This window comes from Nothobranchius furzeri, chromosome 14 (genome assembly GCF_043380555.1).
Source record: "Nothobranchius furzeri strain GRZ-AD chromosome 14, NfurGRZ-RIMD1, whole genome shotgun sequence".
Taxonomy (NCBI): Eukaryota; Metazoa; Chordata; class Actinopteri; order Cyprinodontiformes; family Nothobranchiidae; genus Nothobranchius; species Nothobranchius furzeri.
Window position 1 is genome coordinate 26,653,901 of NC_091754.1, and position 18,525 is coordinate 26,672,425.

The 18,525-nt window shown below is 42.2% G+C and overlaps 1 protein-coding gene across 4 annotated transcripts in view; it reads left to right on the top strand.

Moving 5' to 3' along the window:
• The window catches only part of LOC107389776 (phospholipid-transporting ATPase IH), a 48,954-nt gene that overhangs the window by 29,601 nt on the left and 828 nt on the right, over positions 1–18,525 (top strand). Inside the window, exons 6-30 of one of the 4 annotated variants that reach the window (XM_015966126.3) lie at positions 309–437; positions 2,488–2,591; positions 2,671–2,721; positions 2,860–2,924; positions 2,999–3,080; positions 3,169–3,319; positions 3,403–3,600; positions 3,683–3,856; positions 5,205–5,371; positions 7,341–7,412; positions 7,885–7,958; positions 8,252–8,355; positions 9,301–9,482; positions 9,858–10,091; positions 10,178–10,355; positions 10,438–10,540; positions 10,690–10,835; positions 11,214–11,273; positions 12,412–12,539; positions 14,146–14,281; positions 15,301–15,324; positions 15,979–16,044; positions 16,428–16,531; positions 16,617–16,782; positions 17,255–17,369. In XM_015966126.3, coding sequence (XP_015821612.1) covers positions 309–437; positions 2,488–2,591; positions 2,671–2,721; positions 2,860–2,924; positions 2,999–3,080; positions 3,169–3,319; positions 3,403–3,600; positions 3,683–3,856; positions 5,205–5,371; positions 7,341–7,412; positions 7,885–7,958; positions 8,252–8,355; positions 9,301–9,482; positions 9,858–10,091; positions 10,178–10,355; positions 10,438–10,540; positions 10,690–10,835; positions 11,214–11,273; positions 12,412–12,539; positions 14,146–14,281; positions 15,301–15,324; positions 15,979–16,044; positions 16,428–16,531; positions 16,617–16,782; positions 17,255–17,332 — 2,976 coding nt within the window. In that variant the 3' untranslated portion in view covers positions 17,333–17,369. The remainder of the gene's footprint in view (positions 1–308; positions 438–2,487; positions 2,592–2,670; positions 2,722–2,859; positions 2,925–2,998; positions 3,081–3,168; positions 3,320–3,402; positions 3,601–3,682; positions 3,857–5,204; positions 5,372–7,340; positions 7,413–7,884; positions 7,959–8,251; positions 8,356–9,300; positions 9,483–9,857; positions 10,092–10,177; positions 10,356–10,437; positions 10,541–10,689; positions 10,836–11,213; positions 11,274–12,411; positions 12,540–14,145; positions 14,282–15,300; positions 15,325–15,978; positions 16,045–16,427; positions 16,532–16,616; positions 16,783–17,254; positions 17,370–18,525) is intronic. The other 3 variants (XM_015966124.3, XM_015966127.3, XM_015966125.3) reach the window with 3 other exon arrangements.

An 18,525-nucleotide genomic window follows, 5' to 3' on the forward strand; every position in this document is an offset into this window, starting at 1 on the left:
ATCAAACAGCGAGGATTAGAGTGCAAACTGGGAGTAGGAATAATGATGAATATATTCATCATGCTAAATCAGAGAGCGTGTGTCATGTGTTCGGTCACCGTGGAGACGGGATTTATGAGTTTAAGCTGCTCTGCTCACATAATCTGTGATGTAACTTCTCAATCCTTTTGGGGGGAAAAGCATTTAAATCCTGACGTGGTAAAAGATGAGCCAACCCGAAGGATTTAGCCTCTTAGATTTACATCTCATCTAACCGTAATCGATTAATTATTGGCCTAAACGCTGCTACGTCTGTCCTTTTCTTTCAGGTGGGGGACATTGTTGTGGTAAGAGAGGACGAGACTTTTCCCTGTGACCTCATCTTTCTCTCGTCCAGCCGATATGACGGCATCTGCTACGTCACGACCACCAGCCTCGACGGGGAGTCGAGTCACAAGGTGGAGAAGTAGATGATTCTCTGGCTCGTTCCTGAGTTTTAAGTCGACTTTTAAACCCAGCAGTGGGTTTGCAAACTAGGAGGGAAATAATATCAGAGCATCTGAAGAACAGGCATTTGATCTCTTTTTAAGCCAAAAATGCGAGCTGAATCGCGCCACACAGTGATGGTTACATAACTGTACACAATCTATTTATGTCAGAGACAACAAAAGGAAACAAAGCTCTGTTTCCAGGCAGGTTAGATCAGGCATCACATATTAGGTAACCAAATCCTCATATGTGGCTTATAAAGGATTTTAGAAACGCAACAACAGAGTCTGTGCAAATCTTTCCCTCATATTTTTGTGTTGTTTTAATAATAATTGAAGTTTTCAGTTGCAATTCTTTTTTTGCAGAATCAGGCAGCAGATCTTTAAAGAGCAAGTCACCCCCAAATCAACCTTTTTGCTGATAAACTATATAAATGAGTGTCTAATCGTGCTGTAGATGTAATAATTTGGCACTTTAGTACATCTTAGTTAAAATTTTACTATTCTCCCTAAAACTGTCAGTATTGCACCCTCTTCAGCTAAAAACTCTGCACTACATTTGAATTTAAATCTGCCATCGCTATTGGCTAAGAGCTACCCTGTGACTGAATTTTTTGTAATGATTGAAATATTAAAATGTTTTCAGCAGTTACAAAGTCTAAAATATAGCACCAGTAATTAATATAATTCAACACAGGTGAAATAAAATACATTAAATACCAGTTAGAACTAGAATAAACAAAATCAAGGTTTTTTGCATCACGCACCGTAACAATAATTATTTGCTTTCTGGGGATGAAATTTATCCTTGGAATTTTATAAAGTTTAATTTTTTTTTTCATTGAAATTTGCTGGTAAAGGAAATGTTCACTTACCAGCAGGATTTTAATTTTACATTTCAGTTATTTTAGAACAACAGCAAACCTCCTCGTAACAAGAGGTTGCAGGTATTGGTTTTTCTATCGCCGATGCCGACATGTAGAGGTCATGGTGCTGATGGCTGATATGTGTTGGCAGTTTTATTTGGGCTTATATCTAGACATTTTCCACCTTATTTGTAGGCTTGTATTTCACTAATATCATCAGCTGAATCAGTTTTGAACACTGAATTGAAGTAACTGTTAAATGTTAATTATGTCCACTGCTCACTGTTAAAATTGGACATCTAAATAAAGTTCATCAGATAAGTCAGTTAACTGACCAAGTATCAAACATTCAAAACTGTTTTTTTTTAGCATTTATTATGCAGATGTTATTCAGGAATGTAAATTATACATTTAACCCTCTCAGGCTCAAAATAAGTTTTGATAAAAGGACGAACAACTAAGTCCTTCAGGGGTACTTCTGAGTTAAAAAATGCTCATGAAATACGTATGTGGAGTAACCAGGTAGGTAGGTTTTAACGTTACAAATCTGGAACACCTGCCTCCAGAGGGTTAAATTTAATTCTGCAGTAGCACCGGGCTGCCCAGGCATGTGCCTGACTTTAAATTGATTTACTAAGGAGCTATATCAGCCAATGCCGATTTATTTATTTTTTAAAAAGAAGAAAAAAAAAGTAAATATGGCCCCAAAATATCAGCTGGTCTACCCCTACTTGTATCTGTCTCCATTATGATAGCTGTTAGCTCACCACTCTGGTCAGAACTGATCTCTGTTTCTCCAAACTGAAGCTGTTCTACATCATATTACTCGTTCACAACTTTACCAAAGGAAAGGATCCAAACTCTTCTTTTATGCTAGAATTGGTAAATTTAGAATATTTTCATGACATTTTGCAACACGTAATCAGAAAAAACAGCCAGATGTTAGAAATGAATGAATGGAAATAAATACAGTCTCTCCTGTTTGTTTTAATTTTAATACACACACACACACACACCCAGGATGACCTCTCGCTGTCTCCTTCCAGGCCCATAGAAACTCTAAATACTCAAACAAGCCCCGTTCTTATATGGGATGCTTTGGTGACATGTTCCCCTGTGCTCTTCCTCCCACTCCCTCCACCTGTCTGTCTCAGACCTATTATGCTGTACCAGATACCATGGCCTTTAGAACGGAGCAGGAGGTGGATTCTCTACACGCCACTATTGAATGTGAACAACCTCAGCCTGACCTCTACAAGTGAGCACATCCTCATTAAACAAAGATCTCACCGTTCCACTTTGTACATCTTGATATAAAGTAGTCTGTTTTTTCCCAGATTTGTGGGACGCATCAACATTTACAAGGACAAAGAGGAGCCGATCTCTAGGTGTGTATTTTTGTCTATTTTTATTTTTAACAGAAGCATTTTCGGGAGGATGTTCATTTTTACTAAGAACCCTCATTTAGTGATCAGAATAGAGTTTTCTGGATTATAAAACAACTTTTGTGTGTTTTCGTCTTGCAGAACACTCGGAGCTGAGAACTTACTTCTTAGAGGAGCCACACTGAAGAACACACAACACATTTATGGTATTATTATGAACACTCATTTGCATAAAACATCTAGAGTGTGTATGATGGTAACTGTGTTTTCTCTGCCTCAGCTGTGGCCGTCTACACTGGTATGGACACAAAGATGGCACTTAATTACCAATCAAAGTCCCAGAAGCGCTCTGCTGTTGAGAAGTAAGACAAACGACTCGGTTGTGAAGATTTAGTGTCGCTCTCCAAGGTCCAGTTAATATCAACCACACTACTCTGTCACCCTCTGCAGGTCCATGAACGCCTTTCTGATCGTGTACTTGTGCATCTTGATCAGTAAAGCTGTGATCAACACTGTCCTGAAATACGCCTGGCAGTGGTCTCCTGACAGAGACGAACCCTGGTACAACCACAGAACGGAGATCGAGCGCCAACGCCACGTGGTCGGTCAAAAAGCCCTCTGGAGTAAATAAAACAACTTATCATTTTCCTTTTTAAAGTCTGACATTTTCCCTCCGGTCTTTAGGTGATTCGAGCCTTTACAGACTTCCTCGCCTTCATGGTTTTGTTCAATTACATCATCCCAGTGTCCATGTACGTCACAGTGGAGATGCAGAAGTTCCTCGGATCTTACTTCATCACCTGGGATGAGGAAATGTTCGACGAAGAGCTGGGGCAGGGAGCTCAGGTGAACACGTCTGACCTAAACGAAGAGCTGGGGCAGGTACATCCCTACACGACAACACTTGAGTAGACATTTTGTGTAAACGAGCCCTGATTATTCACCGTCTTTACCGTTCTGTCAGGTGGAGTACGTGTTCACTGATAAGACCGGCACTCTGACTGAGAACAACATGGAGTTTATCGAGTGCTGCGTTGATGGTAACGTCTACATCCCACATGCAATCTGCAATGGCCAAATCCTCAGCGCTGCCTCCAGCATCGACATGATCGACTCCTCACCTGGAGGATACAGAAGGGTGAGTTTAGACTCCTATTTTATAAGGAAATCTTATTTTTTGCTGATTTATGTGATTCTACTGGACATTTTTCCACCTAAGCATGTTTTTCTTTTTTTATTTCCTTGTACTATATTGAAATGGGTGTCCCTCAAGTCCACAGAGGAGTGATGAACTTGGCAGTTTTTCTGTGATATCAAAAATAAGTTTGAATTTAATGAAGGAATGTACGAAAGAGGATTAGGACCACTGAAAACAAAAAAAGTAAAGAAAGAGAATTCTGACTTTTTTCTCAGAATTCTGACTTTTTTTTTTCCTCTGGATTAATAAAATCAGAATTCTGAGAAAAATTTCAGATTTCTGATATCAAAGTCAGAATTCTGAGAAAAAAAATCAGAATTCTGAGAGAAAAGTCAGAATTCTGAGAAAAACTTCAGAATTCTGAGAACATTTTCGGAATTCTGATATTAAAGTCAGAATTCTGAGGGAAAAAAGTCAGAATTCTGAGAAAAAAGTCAGAATTCTGAGAAAAATTTCAGATTTCTGATATTAAAGTCAGAATTCTGAGGAAAAAAAATTCAGAATTGTGAGAGAAAAATTCAGAATTCTGAGATTAAAGTCAGAATTCTGAGAAAAAAATTCAGAATTCTCAGAAAAAAGTCAGAATTCTGAGAAAAATTCAGAATTCTGAGAAAAACTTCAGAATTCTGATATTAAAGTCAGAATTCTGAGAAAAAAGTCAGAATTCTGAGAAAAAAAAAGTCAGAATTTTGAGAAAGATTCAGATTTCTGATAGTCAGAATTCTGAGATTAAAGTCAGAATTCTGAGAAAAAAATTCAGAATTCTGAGATTAAAGTCATAATTCTGAGAAAAAAATTCTGAATTCTGAGAAAGAAGTCAGAATTCTGAGAAAAACTTCGGAATTCTGATATTAAAGTCAGAATTCTGAGGGAAAAAAGTCAGAATTCTGAGAAAAAAGTCAGAATTCTGAGAAAATATTCCGATTTCTGATATTAAAGTCAGAATTCTGAGATTAAAGTCAGAATTCTGAGATTAAAGTCAGAATTCTGAGGGAAAAAAGTCAGAATTCTGAGAAAAAATTCTGATTTCTGAGATTAAAGTCAGAATTATCTTTCTTTTCTTTTATTTATTTTTTCTCTTTTCAGTGGCCCTAATCCTCTTCCGTAATACGGGAAAAAATCCAGTTTTTAGTTAGATGAAAATTTGCTAAAGTGCCTCTTAAATAAGATAAAAAGCACCCAGTAAAAAAAAGAAATGAATGATTTTCACTGTTTTAGCTGCAGTGACGCATATTCTGTGCTTTTAGTGTGAAACGAAGCGTTGTTATTCACATCGATGTGTTTGCAGGAGTATGAGGATCTGTTCTTCCGGGCGCTGTGTCTGTGTCACACCGTGCAAGTGAAGGAGGAGGAGACGGTGGACGGCATCAAGAGGGGCATCCACCAGGGCAGGCCCACCTCCTTCTACATCTCCTCCTCACCAGATGAAGTAGCTCTGGTGGAAGGAATGAAACGGTAACCACATTTAAAACATCTGCTCAGTGCCTGAAAACCGTTAGCATTAGCAGCTCCACTGCATGGTGGGTTTGTGGAGAGAACTTATCAATGTTGCGTTATTTTAACCAAAAAAATAAGAGCAAACTAACGCCGGGAACACACCGGCCGCGGAAGCGCCGCGAAGCGCCGAGAAGCGAATCGCTCACGAAATTCGGCCGCTGCTCGCCGCTCCTCAGTTCAGATCAGACGCGCCCCAGTCGAGGCGCGCCTCGGCTCAGCTGTAGTTTTTCTTTTAAACACTTGGTGTCCTCCATTTCCTCTCTGCCTTTTCTCAGCTCTTTTCCTACGTTTGAGTGTTTGTGCGCGTGCGCGCGCGTGTGTGTGTGAACCTATGGTATGAGTTGTTTCTGCCAGTTGAATCTCTTGGAACCCGCTCCAATTCTGCAGCTGTATCCTAGCAGTTTCTTCCGACATGGGTACGTAAACAATCATGTTTTTCGGGGGTCGTACAGCTCCTTGTGTTTCTCAACTTCCATAATTCATTTAAAGTCATCCATCCTAACTGCTTGCCTCAGACTTTCTGCCTCTCTGTCCTGTTTGCTCCGGTGAAAAGACACCCAAAACCACTCCCCCCTTCACGTGGTCACACACGCACACAAGTTCGATGTGTGTGTATGTGTGTGCGTGTTCGTGTGGTTTTTCTGCAGTGTCTGTTTACGAACACATTTGACTATTGCGGAATTTTATTTTGAAATGCTTTATTTTGTTAACTTTACCGGCCTGCCTCTTATGTCTACGTTTGACTTCCTGCCAGAATTGACGCGATTCACCCGCGGCTCGCGAAAAAAATAGAGCCAACGCCGAAATGATCGCTGCACGGCGCGGGCTGGAGCGCCGGCACGCGCCGGCGCGAGGCGATTCGCGGCGCGAGGCGGCCCATGTGGTCTATAGAATAGCTTAACAAGGGCGCCGAATGAAGGCGGTCCCATTTTCGCGGCGCTTCGCGGCGCTTCCGCGGCCAGTGTGTCCCCGGCCTAAGGCAGCAGAAGGGTCACGTTGCTCATAACCAATCAGAATCGAGATGTTCGCATATCATGAATATTAACGAGCTGAACTCCTCCGGCTAACTTCTGCTTCCTGAAACGGGAGTGCAAGAGCTTTTATTCCACAGAAAACTACTCATGTGCCATCCATTCACACTAGAGACAACAGCAGGTTTTCGGGGAAAAATTTATAAATGAGTTGCCTGGCCTGCCAGACTCCTCCTCTAATTCTGCACAGAGAACGGGTCTGGGAACTCTCCCATTCAAATAATCCCACCCCGTGAGAATGCTAACCGAGTCAATCAGCGCTGAGTAGCGTACGTCGAACACCATAAAGCCGAGTTTGTCAAACATGGCGACTGAAGCGGAGTTCGCTGCGGCTCTTTCCTCTGCTCTAAATTACTTGGACACGTCTTTAAAACAACAAGTAGAAGCGCAAAAAGCCTTTCTTCTAAAAAAAAAGTTTGTGCCATTGCCAGATGCCTTTTTTTCTACAGCTAAAAAACTACAGCGTCGCGCGGTACAGTCGGCATTTCCGTATTTTTTTCTGATTGGTTAATTTTGAGCTGCTTAGTCCCGCCCCCATGTGCCTCTCTGCCTGTGAGTTACCAGCCTCTTTCTCTGTGCAGAATTAAACAGAGGACGAGTCTGACAGGCCAGGCTAGTAAATGAGAGCTTTAAAGCTGGAAATTAATCTGCAAGCTAAATAAATAACAGTTCTTTTATTTTGGAGAGTTTGTTCTCCATCCAGTAGGTAGTGTGTACTTTTTAATTTTTAGTCAGGAAAAAAAAAGTTTACGTTACAACCTATACAGTAACCAGCCACTAGGGGGCATTTTGTTTAATTTTTCATGTTGAATTCCTTTGTGATGTTGATTTAGAAGAGCTTCAGCAAGACTTTCTCTCTCTGATTAATCCTTTTCATCTTTTCTCTCTTTCTCCAGGCTGGGCTACACCTACCTGAGGCTGAAGGACAACTACATGGAGATCCTCAACAAAGACGACGAGATCGAAAGGTTTGTTTCTGCAGTTACATGTTGTTGCATCAAATGAGATTTAAAACCACTAAAGCTGATGATGGAGCTTGGGTCAAACATCAGATGATGATTTAGCTTTTGGTTTTTGTTCAGTGGAAATCACAAAGTCCTGCATCCATCAAACATTTAGGTATAGAACCCAGGGCATTTGGAGAGGGCTTGTATTCAGATGTAATGTTGTAAAATTTGGTTTGTTCAGCAGCCTGCCTCTCCATCAGTCTTAGCAGTGACCCATCAACAGCGAGCTATTTTTGGAAAGGAAGAGAGTGCAAGAGATGAGAGGGTTTAGCTTTTTAACTTTTAGAGATTTTAGTAGCAACAGTCCTCCTACTTTTGCTGTTTGGCCCTCTAACGTGCAACAGCAACAAGCTAAATCTGTCAAAAGTTCGATTTTTATCTACGGACTCCTGAAGTTTAAAAGTCTAATGTTTGTTGTGCATCTTTCCTTCAGGTTTGAGCTTCTCCACGTGCTGAACTTCGACTCTGTCAGGAGGAGGATGAGCGTCATCGTCAAGTCAAGTTCAGGTAAGATGTTGCCACACACACGCACACACACACACACGTACACACACACACTCATATTATTACGCTAACAAATTCACAAAAACACTGTTTCTGCATCATACACTCTACTGTGTGTGTGTGTGTGTGTGTGTGTGTGTGTGTGTGTGTGTGTGTGTGTGTGTGTGTGTGTGTGTGTGTGTGTGTGTGTGTGTGTGTGTGTGTGTGTGTGTGTGTGTTCGTGTGTGTGTGTTCGTGTGTGTGTGTGTGTGTGTGCGTGTGCGTGCGTGTGCGTGTGCGTGTGTGTGTGTTCTCAGGAGAGTACCTGCTGTTCTGCAAAGGTGCAGACTCATCTATTTTTCCTCGAGTGGTCTCTGGAAAGGTGGAGCAAGTTAAAGCCCGGGTGGAGCAGAATGCTGTAGTAAGTGAACATTTTTACCAGCACAGCTGTGAAACGGGTCCAACGCTACGATGTATTCTTGCTGCTATATCTTTTATAGCTTCAGAGTGCTCAACTAATTTTTGATTTTCATTTATGTTCAAGAATGCTATCGTTTATTGCTCAAATGACAGGCTTTTCTTTTTTGGGGGAGTGGCATTATTTGCTAATAAAACATCCTTAAAATGTTCTAAATTAATATTCTTGTGTGAGCATTAAAATAAAACATGTTTTTAAATACGTTTTGCTACCGTAGGTGTTAACTTTGTATCCAGCACATCTGTGCAGATGTGTCAGGAATGAAGTTGAAACTGCAGAAAAGGAACAAAAGTAGGTTTTGATTGAAGATGCAAAGATCCTACGTTCTGCAAAAGTTCCTATGACATCATGTATTATTTAGCAATTTCATATGAGACTGATCATAGAGTTATTTTCAAGATTTCTTCCTCTCTCAGCATCAGGTCGTTTTCCTTTAAAACTCTATAAATTCCTCTTTAAATAAGGGAAATTAATAATTCTAGTAATTCTAGGACTTTTAATGTGTAATCAACCAACTATTTTTAATTCAGCTGCATTAACTTTTTACCCTTTTACTAAATAAAGATCCAGTCAAAACGATAAAAGCGTTGATTGCTTTGCACTCCCAACTCAAGCCGAGATCTTCTTGCGCATAAGCCATTGATTGTTTTAAGGCTGGGATGGACACGATTGACCCCATGGGGCCCCACTGACGGTTTTCCTGTCTAAAGTGCTGCTGTTGGATCATGATCCATATTGAAATCTAACCTCTTCCCTCTGTAAGGATGCCCCACTTATACACAGGTGGCCAAACTTTAAAGGCTTTAATGGTTCACCTGAGAGCTTGATGTATTAGAAATAAATGACCTTTTGTACATTTGACTGACTTTCTGTCTATCTTCAAACCAGGAGGGTCTGCGGACCTTGTGTGTCGCCTATCGGAGGTTGTCCGCATCTGAATATCAGGTAGCGTGTCGTCACCTAACGGAAGCCAAGCTGGCCCTGCAGGACAGGGAGCAGAGACTGGCGCAGGCTTATGACATCATTGAGAGGGATTTAGTCCTTCTGGGTGCTACAGCGGTAGAGGACAGGTTGGTACATGGTGTGTGTGTGTGTGTGTGTGTGGGGGGGGGGGGGGGGGGGGGGGGTTAAAAATTAGTCTGCAGATTTATGAAGTGACATAAAAAATCTGAGAAAATTGGTTCATTTTAGCTTTTTGGAGATGTTTTGTTTTTCTTTGCATATAAAAAACTTGTGTTCTAATTAAATACACTTCAGTATCGATTGACCAATCAACTGCTTGACAGTTTAATTTCCTAATAGATAAACTGCTGATGGGTAAGGCCGGGGGTGGTCGTGCATTGATAAGTTATCACTCGTTGGTAATTGATTGGCTGAAGCTCTGATGGATCGCTCAGACCACCTGAGAGGAGGCTGAGCCACTTATTGACTTATTTGATGCACAGGCTCCAAGAGAAAGCTGCAGACACCATCGAGTCGCTGCACAAGGCCGGGATCAAAGTCTGGGTCCTCACGGGGGACAAAATGGAAACGGCTGCCGCTACTTGCTACGCCAGCAAGCTGTTTCGCCGCAGCACGCAGATCCTGGAGCTGACCAAGAAACGCACGGAGGAGCAGAGTCTGCATGACGTTCTGTTTGAGCTGAACAGGACGGTTCTCAGACAATGCTCCATCTCTGGGTACCGTTTCTGCAGCTTGGACTACAAACCTGGCCTTTGGTTGTGTTGGTGCGTTTTTACACCCGTTATGTGGTTTGTTCTTGCAGTTTGTCAGTCGACTGCCTCGACTTTGGACTGATCATCGATGGGGCCACCCTATCTGCAATATTAAAGTCAAACCAGGAGGGCGGTGGTCACGGCAACTACAGAGAGGTGTTTCTAGAAATCTGTCGCAACTGTAGCGCTGTCCTCTGCTGTCGCATGGCACCGCTGCAGAAAGCACAGGTGACGATTTCAAATCCACTCAAGACCACTAAAAAAAAAGACAGTTATCTTAATCTAAATGTGTTTTTCATTATTTTGGCAGATTGTGAAGCTAATCAAAGCTTCAAAAGAGCACCCCATTACTCTGGCTATTGGTGACGGAGCTAATGATGTTAGCATGATCCTGGAGGCTCATGTGGGCATCGGTGAGTTCACTTACTGCAATAATTACGAGCTAATTGCCCCAGTAGTTCATGTGCTGCTTTCTATTTGAGCCAGATCATCTGAGAAGAGAACAAATAAGGCAGCATGGGTGAAAATGTTGCAGTAATGGGGATCTGTCTTCCTCCTTTAGGCATCATGGGTAAAGAAGGCCGACAGGCGGCCAGAAACAGCGACTACGCCATTCCAAAGTTCAAACACCTGAAGAAGATGCTGCTGGTCCACGGCCACTACTACTACATCCGAATTGCTGAGCTGGTTCAGTACTTCTTCTACAAGGTAGCAGACAAATCTCTGGGCGCTCCAGGGACTCGCTCATTTTAATCACTTTATGGTAAATCCCAGCGAAATACCGAGCTACAAAGAACCGGATTTTTCAGCGACTCTGACAGATCACTGGGTTTATGCGGTCGTGATAATCAGTGTGGGTGGCTTTTACAGGATGAAGTGCCTCGCCAACTGTTGTTTTTCTTGTGTAGTTTAGTTTTATTTTGGTGGGCCATGTTTTTGCCGCCCACTCAGTGAGCTCATCGCTCTCCATTAACACAAGCATATAGATAGTTGTTTGTTCAGGTTCTTGAAACAACTTCACTTGTACCTGTCACTATCTGATCACTTTATCCACTTCTGTCTCTTTCTTTTCTTAAATTGTTGCAGAACGTTTGCTTCATCTTCCCTCAGTTCCTGTATCAGTTCTTCTGTGGGTTCTCCCAGCAGGTAGGAGCTTTATTCTGTGCAGAAGTTGAACTCTTTGAAGCACATGGACATTCATGAGTCTTTGATTTAAGATCAATAAACATAGTTTCACTGCAAAAGCAGCTTTAATTAAGCTACTTAACGTGATCTGGGTCAGGCTGCTCCATCTAATACTGGTATCTAACTGGGCTGTGACCAGTCGGAGACACAAAAAAAGGTTTGCAAATTTTCAGAAAGTGCTCAAATAAATTGACGCAGGAACTTTTAGAAAATGGCTGTGTTGCATGGGTTATAGATTCAGAAAATGGTTTATCAGCTAGATTGTCCAGATGGTTTAACGGGTGTGTGCATGACGTCTGCAAAGCACAAGATGCAGCTATTTACCGATGTTATCTATCCGGACTACGTCAAGCTCAGCAGTTCAGATCAGGACAGACAGGAAATGAAGCAGGAGCTGTGTAAAGCATTCAGCAAATTTCAAAATAAAAGTCATCCGATTTTTTTTTTTAATTAATCATCTCTAAAAATAAAATGCATCATTACCTGTGGCAGGGGTAAAAAGCACCAAAACATTATATTTTGGATACATGCTGCCATCTATCTCCTGGCTTGTTATTGTGTGAACTGGAAAACCCATCCATGATCTTGCTATTCTCCTGTGATTTGTGATCTCGCTGGACCAGATGAAACACACTAGCAGCCACTGCACATGACTGTTACGGTAGGAAGGGACACGCCGCTGAGTTATTGGTGAAAACGCAGCTTTTACATTGTGGTGGAAAGCCCAGATTTGAACTGTGAGGTAGAGTTTTGGGATGCCTACAAAATAAGTGCAATTTTGTCATTTTCAGATTTTCACACCTTTGAACCTGCTGTCAAATTATATAATTTCAAGGCTCCTTAAACAGGGCTCCCATTTGGACAATACATAAAACACAGTTTTGTTAATTATTTTTCTAAATCTAATAAATTATAATAAATATGGTATTGCTACATTTATGATCCAAAAGCAACATAATCAGCTGTATAAAGTGTCCATCAGCTGCTCTGCTTTCTATAGATCTATGTTTGAATCAGTCAGTCCACCACTAAAATCCCCAGATGGGTTTATTTTTTTTGTTCCAGGTGTCTAATCCCATCTGTTTTTCCTCCCATGCAGCCTCTGTACGACACTGCGTATTTAACGCTGTACAACATCAGCTTCACCTCGCTGCCCATCCTCCTCTACAGCCTGGTTGAGCAGCACGTCACCATGGAGACCTTAAAGAGGGAACCCTCTTTGTACAGGTGACTTTCTCAGATGCCTTTATTTGTGTCTCTTTATGTTTTAATACTTCTATAATAACTAGGGCCGGGACTTTAACGCGTTAATTATGATTAATTAATTAGAAAAAAAATAAACGCGTTAAAAAAAATTCACGCATTTAATCGCAGCTTGCATTTCGAGCACGGCGGAACCTTTGTCATTGCACGACTTCCTCGTATACTGAATATCACTGACGCACACAACAATGCACAGTGCTAATGGCTACTAAAACGGAATAAAAACAGAAAGAAGTTGCCTTGCTTGGACTGATGCAGGATTTAGGAAACATGTCCGCCTCTTTTCTTAACTTGGAAAAAAAAATCTTCCAGACAACAACGGAGTCCGTGTCGCGGACATTTTTCAGAGATTGATACTGCTGCGGCTGCCCTGTGGCACCAGAAACTTTACAAAAGTTGCGGTAAGCTATATTTTTAACATTTACGTAACATCTGTGCAGCGCTGAAAGCACCAGACAGAATAATTCTTTGCCCTAACAGTAGTTTATGAAAGTAGTCAGACAAACGAGAGGCACCTGGCTGCCGCTGGGAGAACGCTCCGTGTTCTCACTACTCTGTAAACAATCACAAACAAAGTGTCTTAAAGTTGAAAACAGAAGTTTAAGTTAAAACAGAAACACTGAAACTTTTCTGATGATTTTCTAAACAAGTCTGTGGGGGAGTTATATGTTTCTGAGACGAGTCACTGTCCAAACATCACATGCATTACTATCATTAAGCAGCGAGGTGTGTTGAAGCTGTCATCAGCTAAGGGGCGGATGCTTAAGTGCATCAGGGGCAGCGAGGAACGAGGAAGTTGTGATCAGGCTGGAGATCACACCAGATTCGCTGCTGCAGGCGTGAATCTGCGGGTCTGCAGCATCCCCTTCTTAACGTGACATCAGGACTTCCCGTGTAAGGAAGGTCCGCTCACCTGTTCGTCAGATCATTATTTCCTCGCCATGATCTTTTATCTTCCCATCATCCTCCAGTCATCCAGTGGAACCAGTTAGTGTTCCTGATCATTCTCAGAATATGTCACGCCTGTTCTGGTGTTAAAAGCTAGTACATTTAAATCCTAGATCATATTTGTGCCTGTTTTACTGTCATTTTGAAGGATTATTATTTATATGTGTGTTTTTACTACATTATGAGTAGAAATGCTAATAAAAACTCCCAATTATAAAAACAAGTGAAACTAGAAAAATTAGAATCTGGTGCAAAGTCAAATTTATTTCAGTAATTCATCTAGACAGAGAGACTACTTAAAGGCTCAGGAACCCTTTGCAGATGTTTTCTATTTGTAATTATACATTTTAGTTGATTTGGGTTTTGTTTCATATCACACAGTGACATTAGAATAATTAAAATGCATTTTTTATTAAAAGCTTTAGTTTACAGTAATAACCATGTCTAATGTTTGATTCTCTGTCTCATAATTTTAATTAAAGGCTTTGAGAGCACATTTTCCTGAACGATTAAAATGTGATTAATTTAGATTAATTAATTAAAAAGCCTCTAATTAATTAGATTAAAAAATTTTATCAAGTCCCAGCCCTAATAATAACATTTCTGACTGTGTCTGTTTCAGAGACATTGCCAAGAACTCTCTCCTCCGCTGGCCTGTCTTCCTGTACTGGACATGCCTGGGTGTGTTTGACGCCGTTATCTTCTTCTTCGGTGCCTACTTCCTGTTTGACAACACCACCTTCACCAGCAATGGCCAGGTGAGTCAGATAGGCTGTAAGCACTACACTTAAGAAAACAGCACCTCTGGAACTGGTTTGGTGATCTTTAGGGATGGCTAATGGATGTAAAGTCTCCATGAACGCCCATCTTCAATGGATTCTTTTATTCTTTAGTGTGGTGTTAAAGTAGTCGTTATCATCGTCTTCCTCCGTTTATCTGGGTCAGGGTCGCGGGGGCAGCATCCCAACTAGGGAGCTCCAGACCGTCCTCTCCCGGCCTTCTCCACCAGCTCCTCCGACAGGACCCCAAGGCGTTCCCGGACCAGATTGGAGATGTAACCTCTCCAACGTGTCCTGGATCGACCCGGGGGCCTCCTGCCAGCAGGATATGCCCGAAACACCTCCCCAGGGAGGCGTCCAGGAGGCATCCTGACCAGATGCCCAAACCACCTCAACTGACTCCTTTCGATCTGGAGGAGCAGCGGTTCTACTCCGAGTCCCTCCCGAATGTCCGAGCTCCTCACCCTATCTCTAAGGCTGAGCCCGGCCTCCCTACGGAGGAAACTCATTTCGGCCGCTTGTATCCACGGTCTCGTTCTTTCGGTCATTACCCAAAGCTCATGACCATAGGTGAGGATTGGGACGTAGATCGACCGGTAAATCGAGAGCCTGGCTTTCTGGCTCAGGTCCCTCTTCACCACGACAGATCGGCTCAGTGTCCGCATCACTGCAGACGCCGAACCAATCCGCATGTCGATCTCCCGATCCCTCCTACCCTCACTCGTGAACAAGACCCCGAGATACTTTAGGTCTGTAACATTGGATCTCCATTCATATCAACAACACAATAGCATCTTTCTCTGTATTGTTACTTTATATCATGTCAACTGTTTTTAATTGCCTTAAGTCCTGTTTTTTAAGTTGGAACATCTCGAAATTCATTTTTACCCTTTGTCCTGATTATTTTCTCTTTTCTCCCCCTCCCTACTCTCTTTTGCTTCCTCGCTCTTTATTTTGCTCCTCCTCTTCTATCTCTTCCTCCTCCTCCTCTTCTTCAGCTTATGACCACCAACACACAGATGGTAAGCCTGTCTCCCTCCCTGTCAGCTCTCTCTGTCCTTCATCTCCCTTTTAGTTCCTGTTGTAAGGTTTCAGTTTGGCCGTTTCATCCTTCCTCGCCTCTCATCCTTCACGCACCTTCATATGGATGTTAGTCTTAGTGCCGACCCTGAACCGATCTTAACCAGTCCACTGACATGGTAGAGATCTTAGATGCTTCCCCACATGGTCCTTGTGTCGTGCTGTGTGTCTGTTTTTCTTCACTCCTTTGAAATGGAAATGAATGAAATTTGCGTAAAAGATGAAGAAGTAATCTGAGAAGGAATTCCTGCTAAATTTGGTGGGTTTTTTTACTACCAACGGCCATATTTGCTGTTAGATTACTAATCTAGTTTGTGTAGTTTCGTTGCTGTAATCCTCGTTTCTCCACCCTCTTCCTCTCTCTTCCATACTCCCATCTGTTAAATCCTGATGTCTGCTTCAAGCCCCTCTAGGATTTCAGCACTTATTAAAAAAAAACATAGATTACCAATAGCGGAAACAAAACTGACAGAATTCTCCAGGATGATGTTTAATCCCTCTTTTTTTATGCACCTTGAATGAACTGTAAAATCCTAATCTGGAAACTAAATAATGCTGATGGCGGCCGTTAACGGTCTTATTCTCTTTTCTCTCAGATGTTTGGGAACTGGACGTTTGGGTCGCTCGTCTTTACCGTTCTGGTGTTCACCGTAACACTCAAGGTGTGTGTGCCTGCGCTCATCTTTGGGATAAAACCAGGTTTTCTTTAAAGAAACACGACTGTTACAAAGCATGGTTGGGTTGTCACGCCAGGGGCTTGCATGCTGTTATGCTGCATAAATTACTTGAACATTATTCACATTTTTTGCATAATTAGAGGAAAAAATAAACACACAGATCTTCGTATTTCGAGACAGCGTGGAGTTTTAACAGTTTTGGTTTTATTTTGAAAGAGATGATCTTGTGCATTATTGCAAGATGTCCAGTAATCCGTTATGAATGACTCTCAGCGACTAGCACACCAAATTTTGGATGAATATCTGGTTAGGGTTAAACTAACCCTAAATCCACTGATTAGTCGTTACTGTGGTTCTGTTTGTTTCAGCTTGCTCTAGACACCCACCACTGGACTTGGATCAATCACTTTGTCATCTGGGGCTCGCTGCTTTTCTATGTTATTTTCTCTCTCCTCTGGGGCGGCATTATTTGGTAACGACACACTTAGATTGAACTGGTAACCATTGATGTTGACTAGTGTCCCACTTTAGAATTCCTGCTTGTTTCTGCTGTGTAGGCCCTTCCTGAACTACCAGAGGATGTACTACGTGTTCATGCAGATGCTGTCCAGTGGCCCGGCGTGGCTCAGCATCATCCTCCTCATCACTGTCAGCTTGCTGCCAGATGTCATCAAGAAGGTCCTTTGCAGGACCGTTTGTCCCACAGCGACTGACCGTGCACAGGTAACGGTTTTCCTCTGGTGACTTGTAATATTGTCTCTATTTAGCCACCGAGTCACTGACATGAAATCAGCTGTAAATATTTAGCATGCCAAGCTAAAATGGTCGTCAGTAATCAGACATTTGAGTCCGTTATTAGCTTTGATCTGAAACTGACTTCCTGTTCCCTGTAGCTTACCCTAACCCTCCATTAAAGAAAGCTTCACTGTGAAATGAAAACTGAATGAAAGGTCTGACTGACTGCTTTGTTTTCCTTCTTTCTCCCTCTTCTCGCTTCACCTTCATGGATCACCCTAATCCAAACTGACACGACTCCTTTCCTCTGTTTTCTGTTCTGCCTTCTCTCACTTCTGCCTTCATCCTCTTCCACTTCATCATCAACTTTTCTCTCTCTCCTTCATCCTTTTGTCCCACCTCTGCTCCTGTGTGGTTGTGACTCTCTCTCCGTTTACGCGCTCTTTCATGGTAACTGCAGTCCACCCGCCCGTGCCTTACTGTGGAGCCGTCCACCATCTTCATGCTTTCTCAGTCCTCCAGCAGAATGAGTTTCTGATTGGCCCAGAGAGACAAGAGAGGAGCAGGAAGAGGAGGTGACTCTATACTTAATCCCTCTGTGTGTGCATGGTGACTAGACCCGGTGTCTCTACACCTTAACTAAAACTCCACTAACCTGCTAAGTACATTGAATTGCCTCTGTATATGAAATGTGTTATATAAATAAAGTTGCATTGCCTAGCTACAAATAATCCAAAATGTCTTGTTTATGTTAATTCTATTTCCTCCTTTCCATGTCTTTTGTGCCCCTTTATTATTTTCTGAGCAAGATGCATGCATTTAAAGCATGCATCATTCACTGTATGATGTACCTTATGAATAATTTTATGTTGTTGGCACTTTAGTGCATCTTAGTTCAAATTTAAATATTCTGCCTGTAAGTGTTGCGCCGTCTTCAGGTAAAAACTCTGCACTGCATTTAAAGTTAAAGTCCCATTATTTGTCACACACATTGATGTGTGTGACAACATTTGTTCTCCGCTATCCCGTGGGGGAGCGGTGAGCTGCAGACACAGCCGTGCACGGGAACCATTTGGTGGTTTAACCCCCAATCCAACCCTTTAATGCTGAGTGTCAAGCAGGGAGGCATTGGGTTCCGTTTTTTCAAAGACTTTGGCATGACCCGACCAGGAGTCGAACCCCTGATCTTCCAGTCTCAGGGCGGACACTCTACCACTAGGCCACTGAGCTGATTGAATTTAAATCTGCCCTCGCTATTGGCTAAGAGGTACCCCATGACATTAGCTGGTACCATATTATGTCAAAATGCTGTGTGTGTGTGTGTGTGTGTGTGTGTGTGTGTGTGTGTGTGTGTGTGTGTGTGTGTGTGTGTGTGTGTGTGTGTGTGTGTGTGTGTGTGTGTGTGTGTGTGTGTGTGTGTGTGTGTGTGTGTGTGTGTGTGTGTGTGTGTGTGTGTGTTTGTTAGCGGCTCCGCCCTCTTGGTCTGCCAGGCGACAGCATTTCTTGCACTTTTAAAACAGGAAGTGGGAGTGGAGTTACACTATGGAAGGGGGTAACTTGCTCTTTAATTTCAGAAGCAGCCAAATGAGAATCTCCACCTTTCTTGATCTAAATTCTGTTGCCACCTGCCAGGTAGGCTCCAAGAATTAGTCAAGTATTTTGGGGTTTTGGGCCAAGACACAGATCATATAAAGGACTTGAGAAGTTCAGGCTGAAGGTTCTAACAAAGAA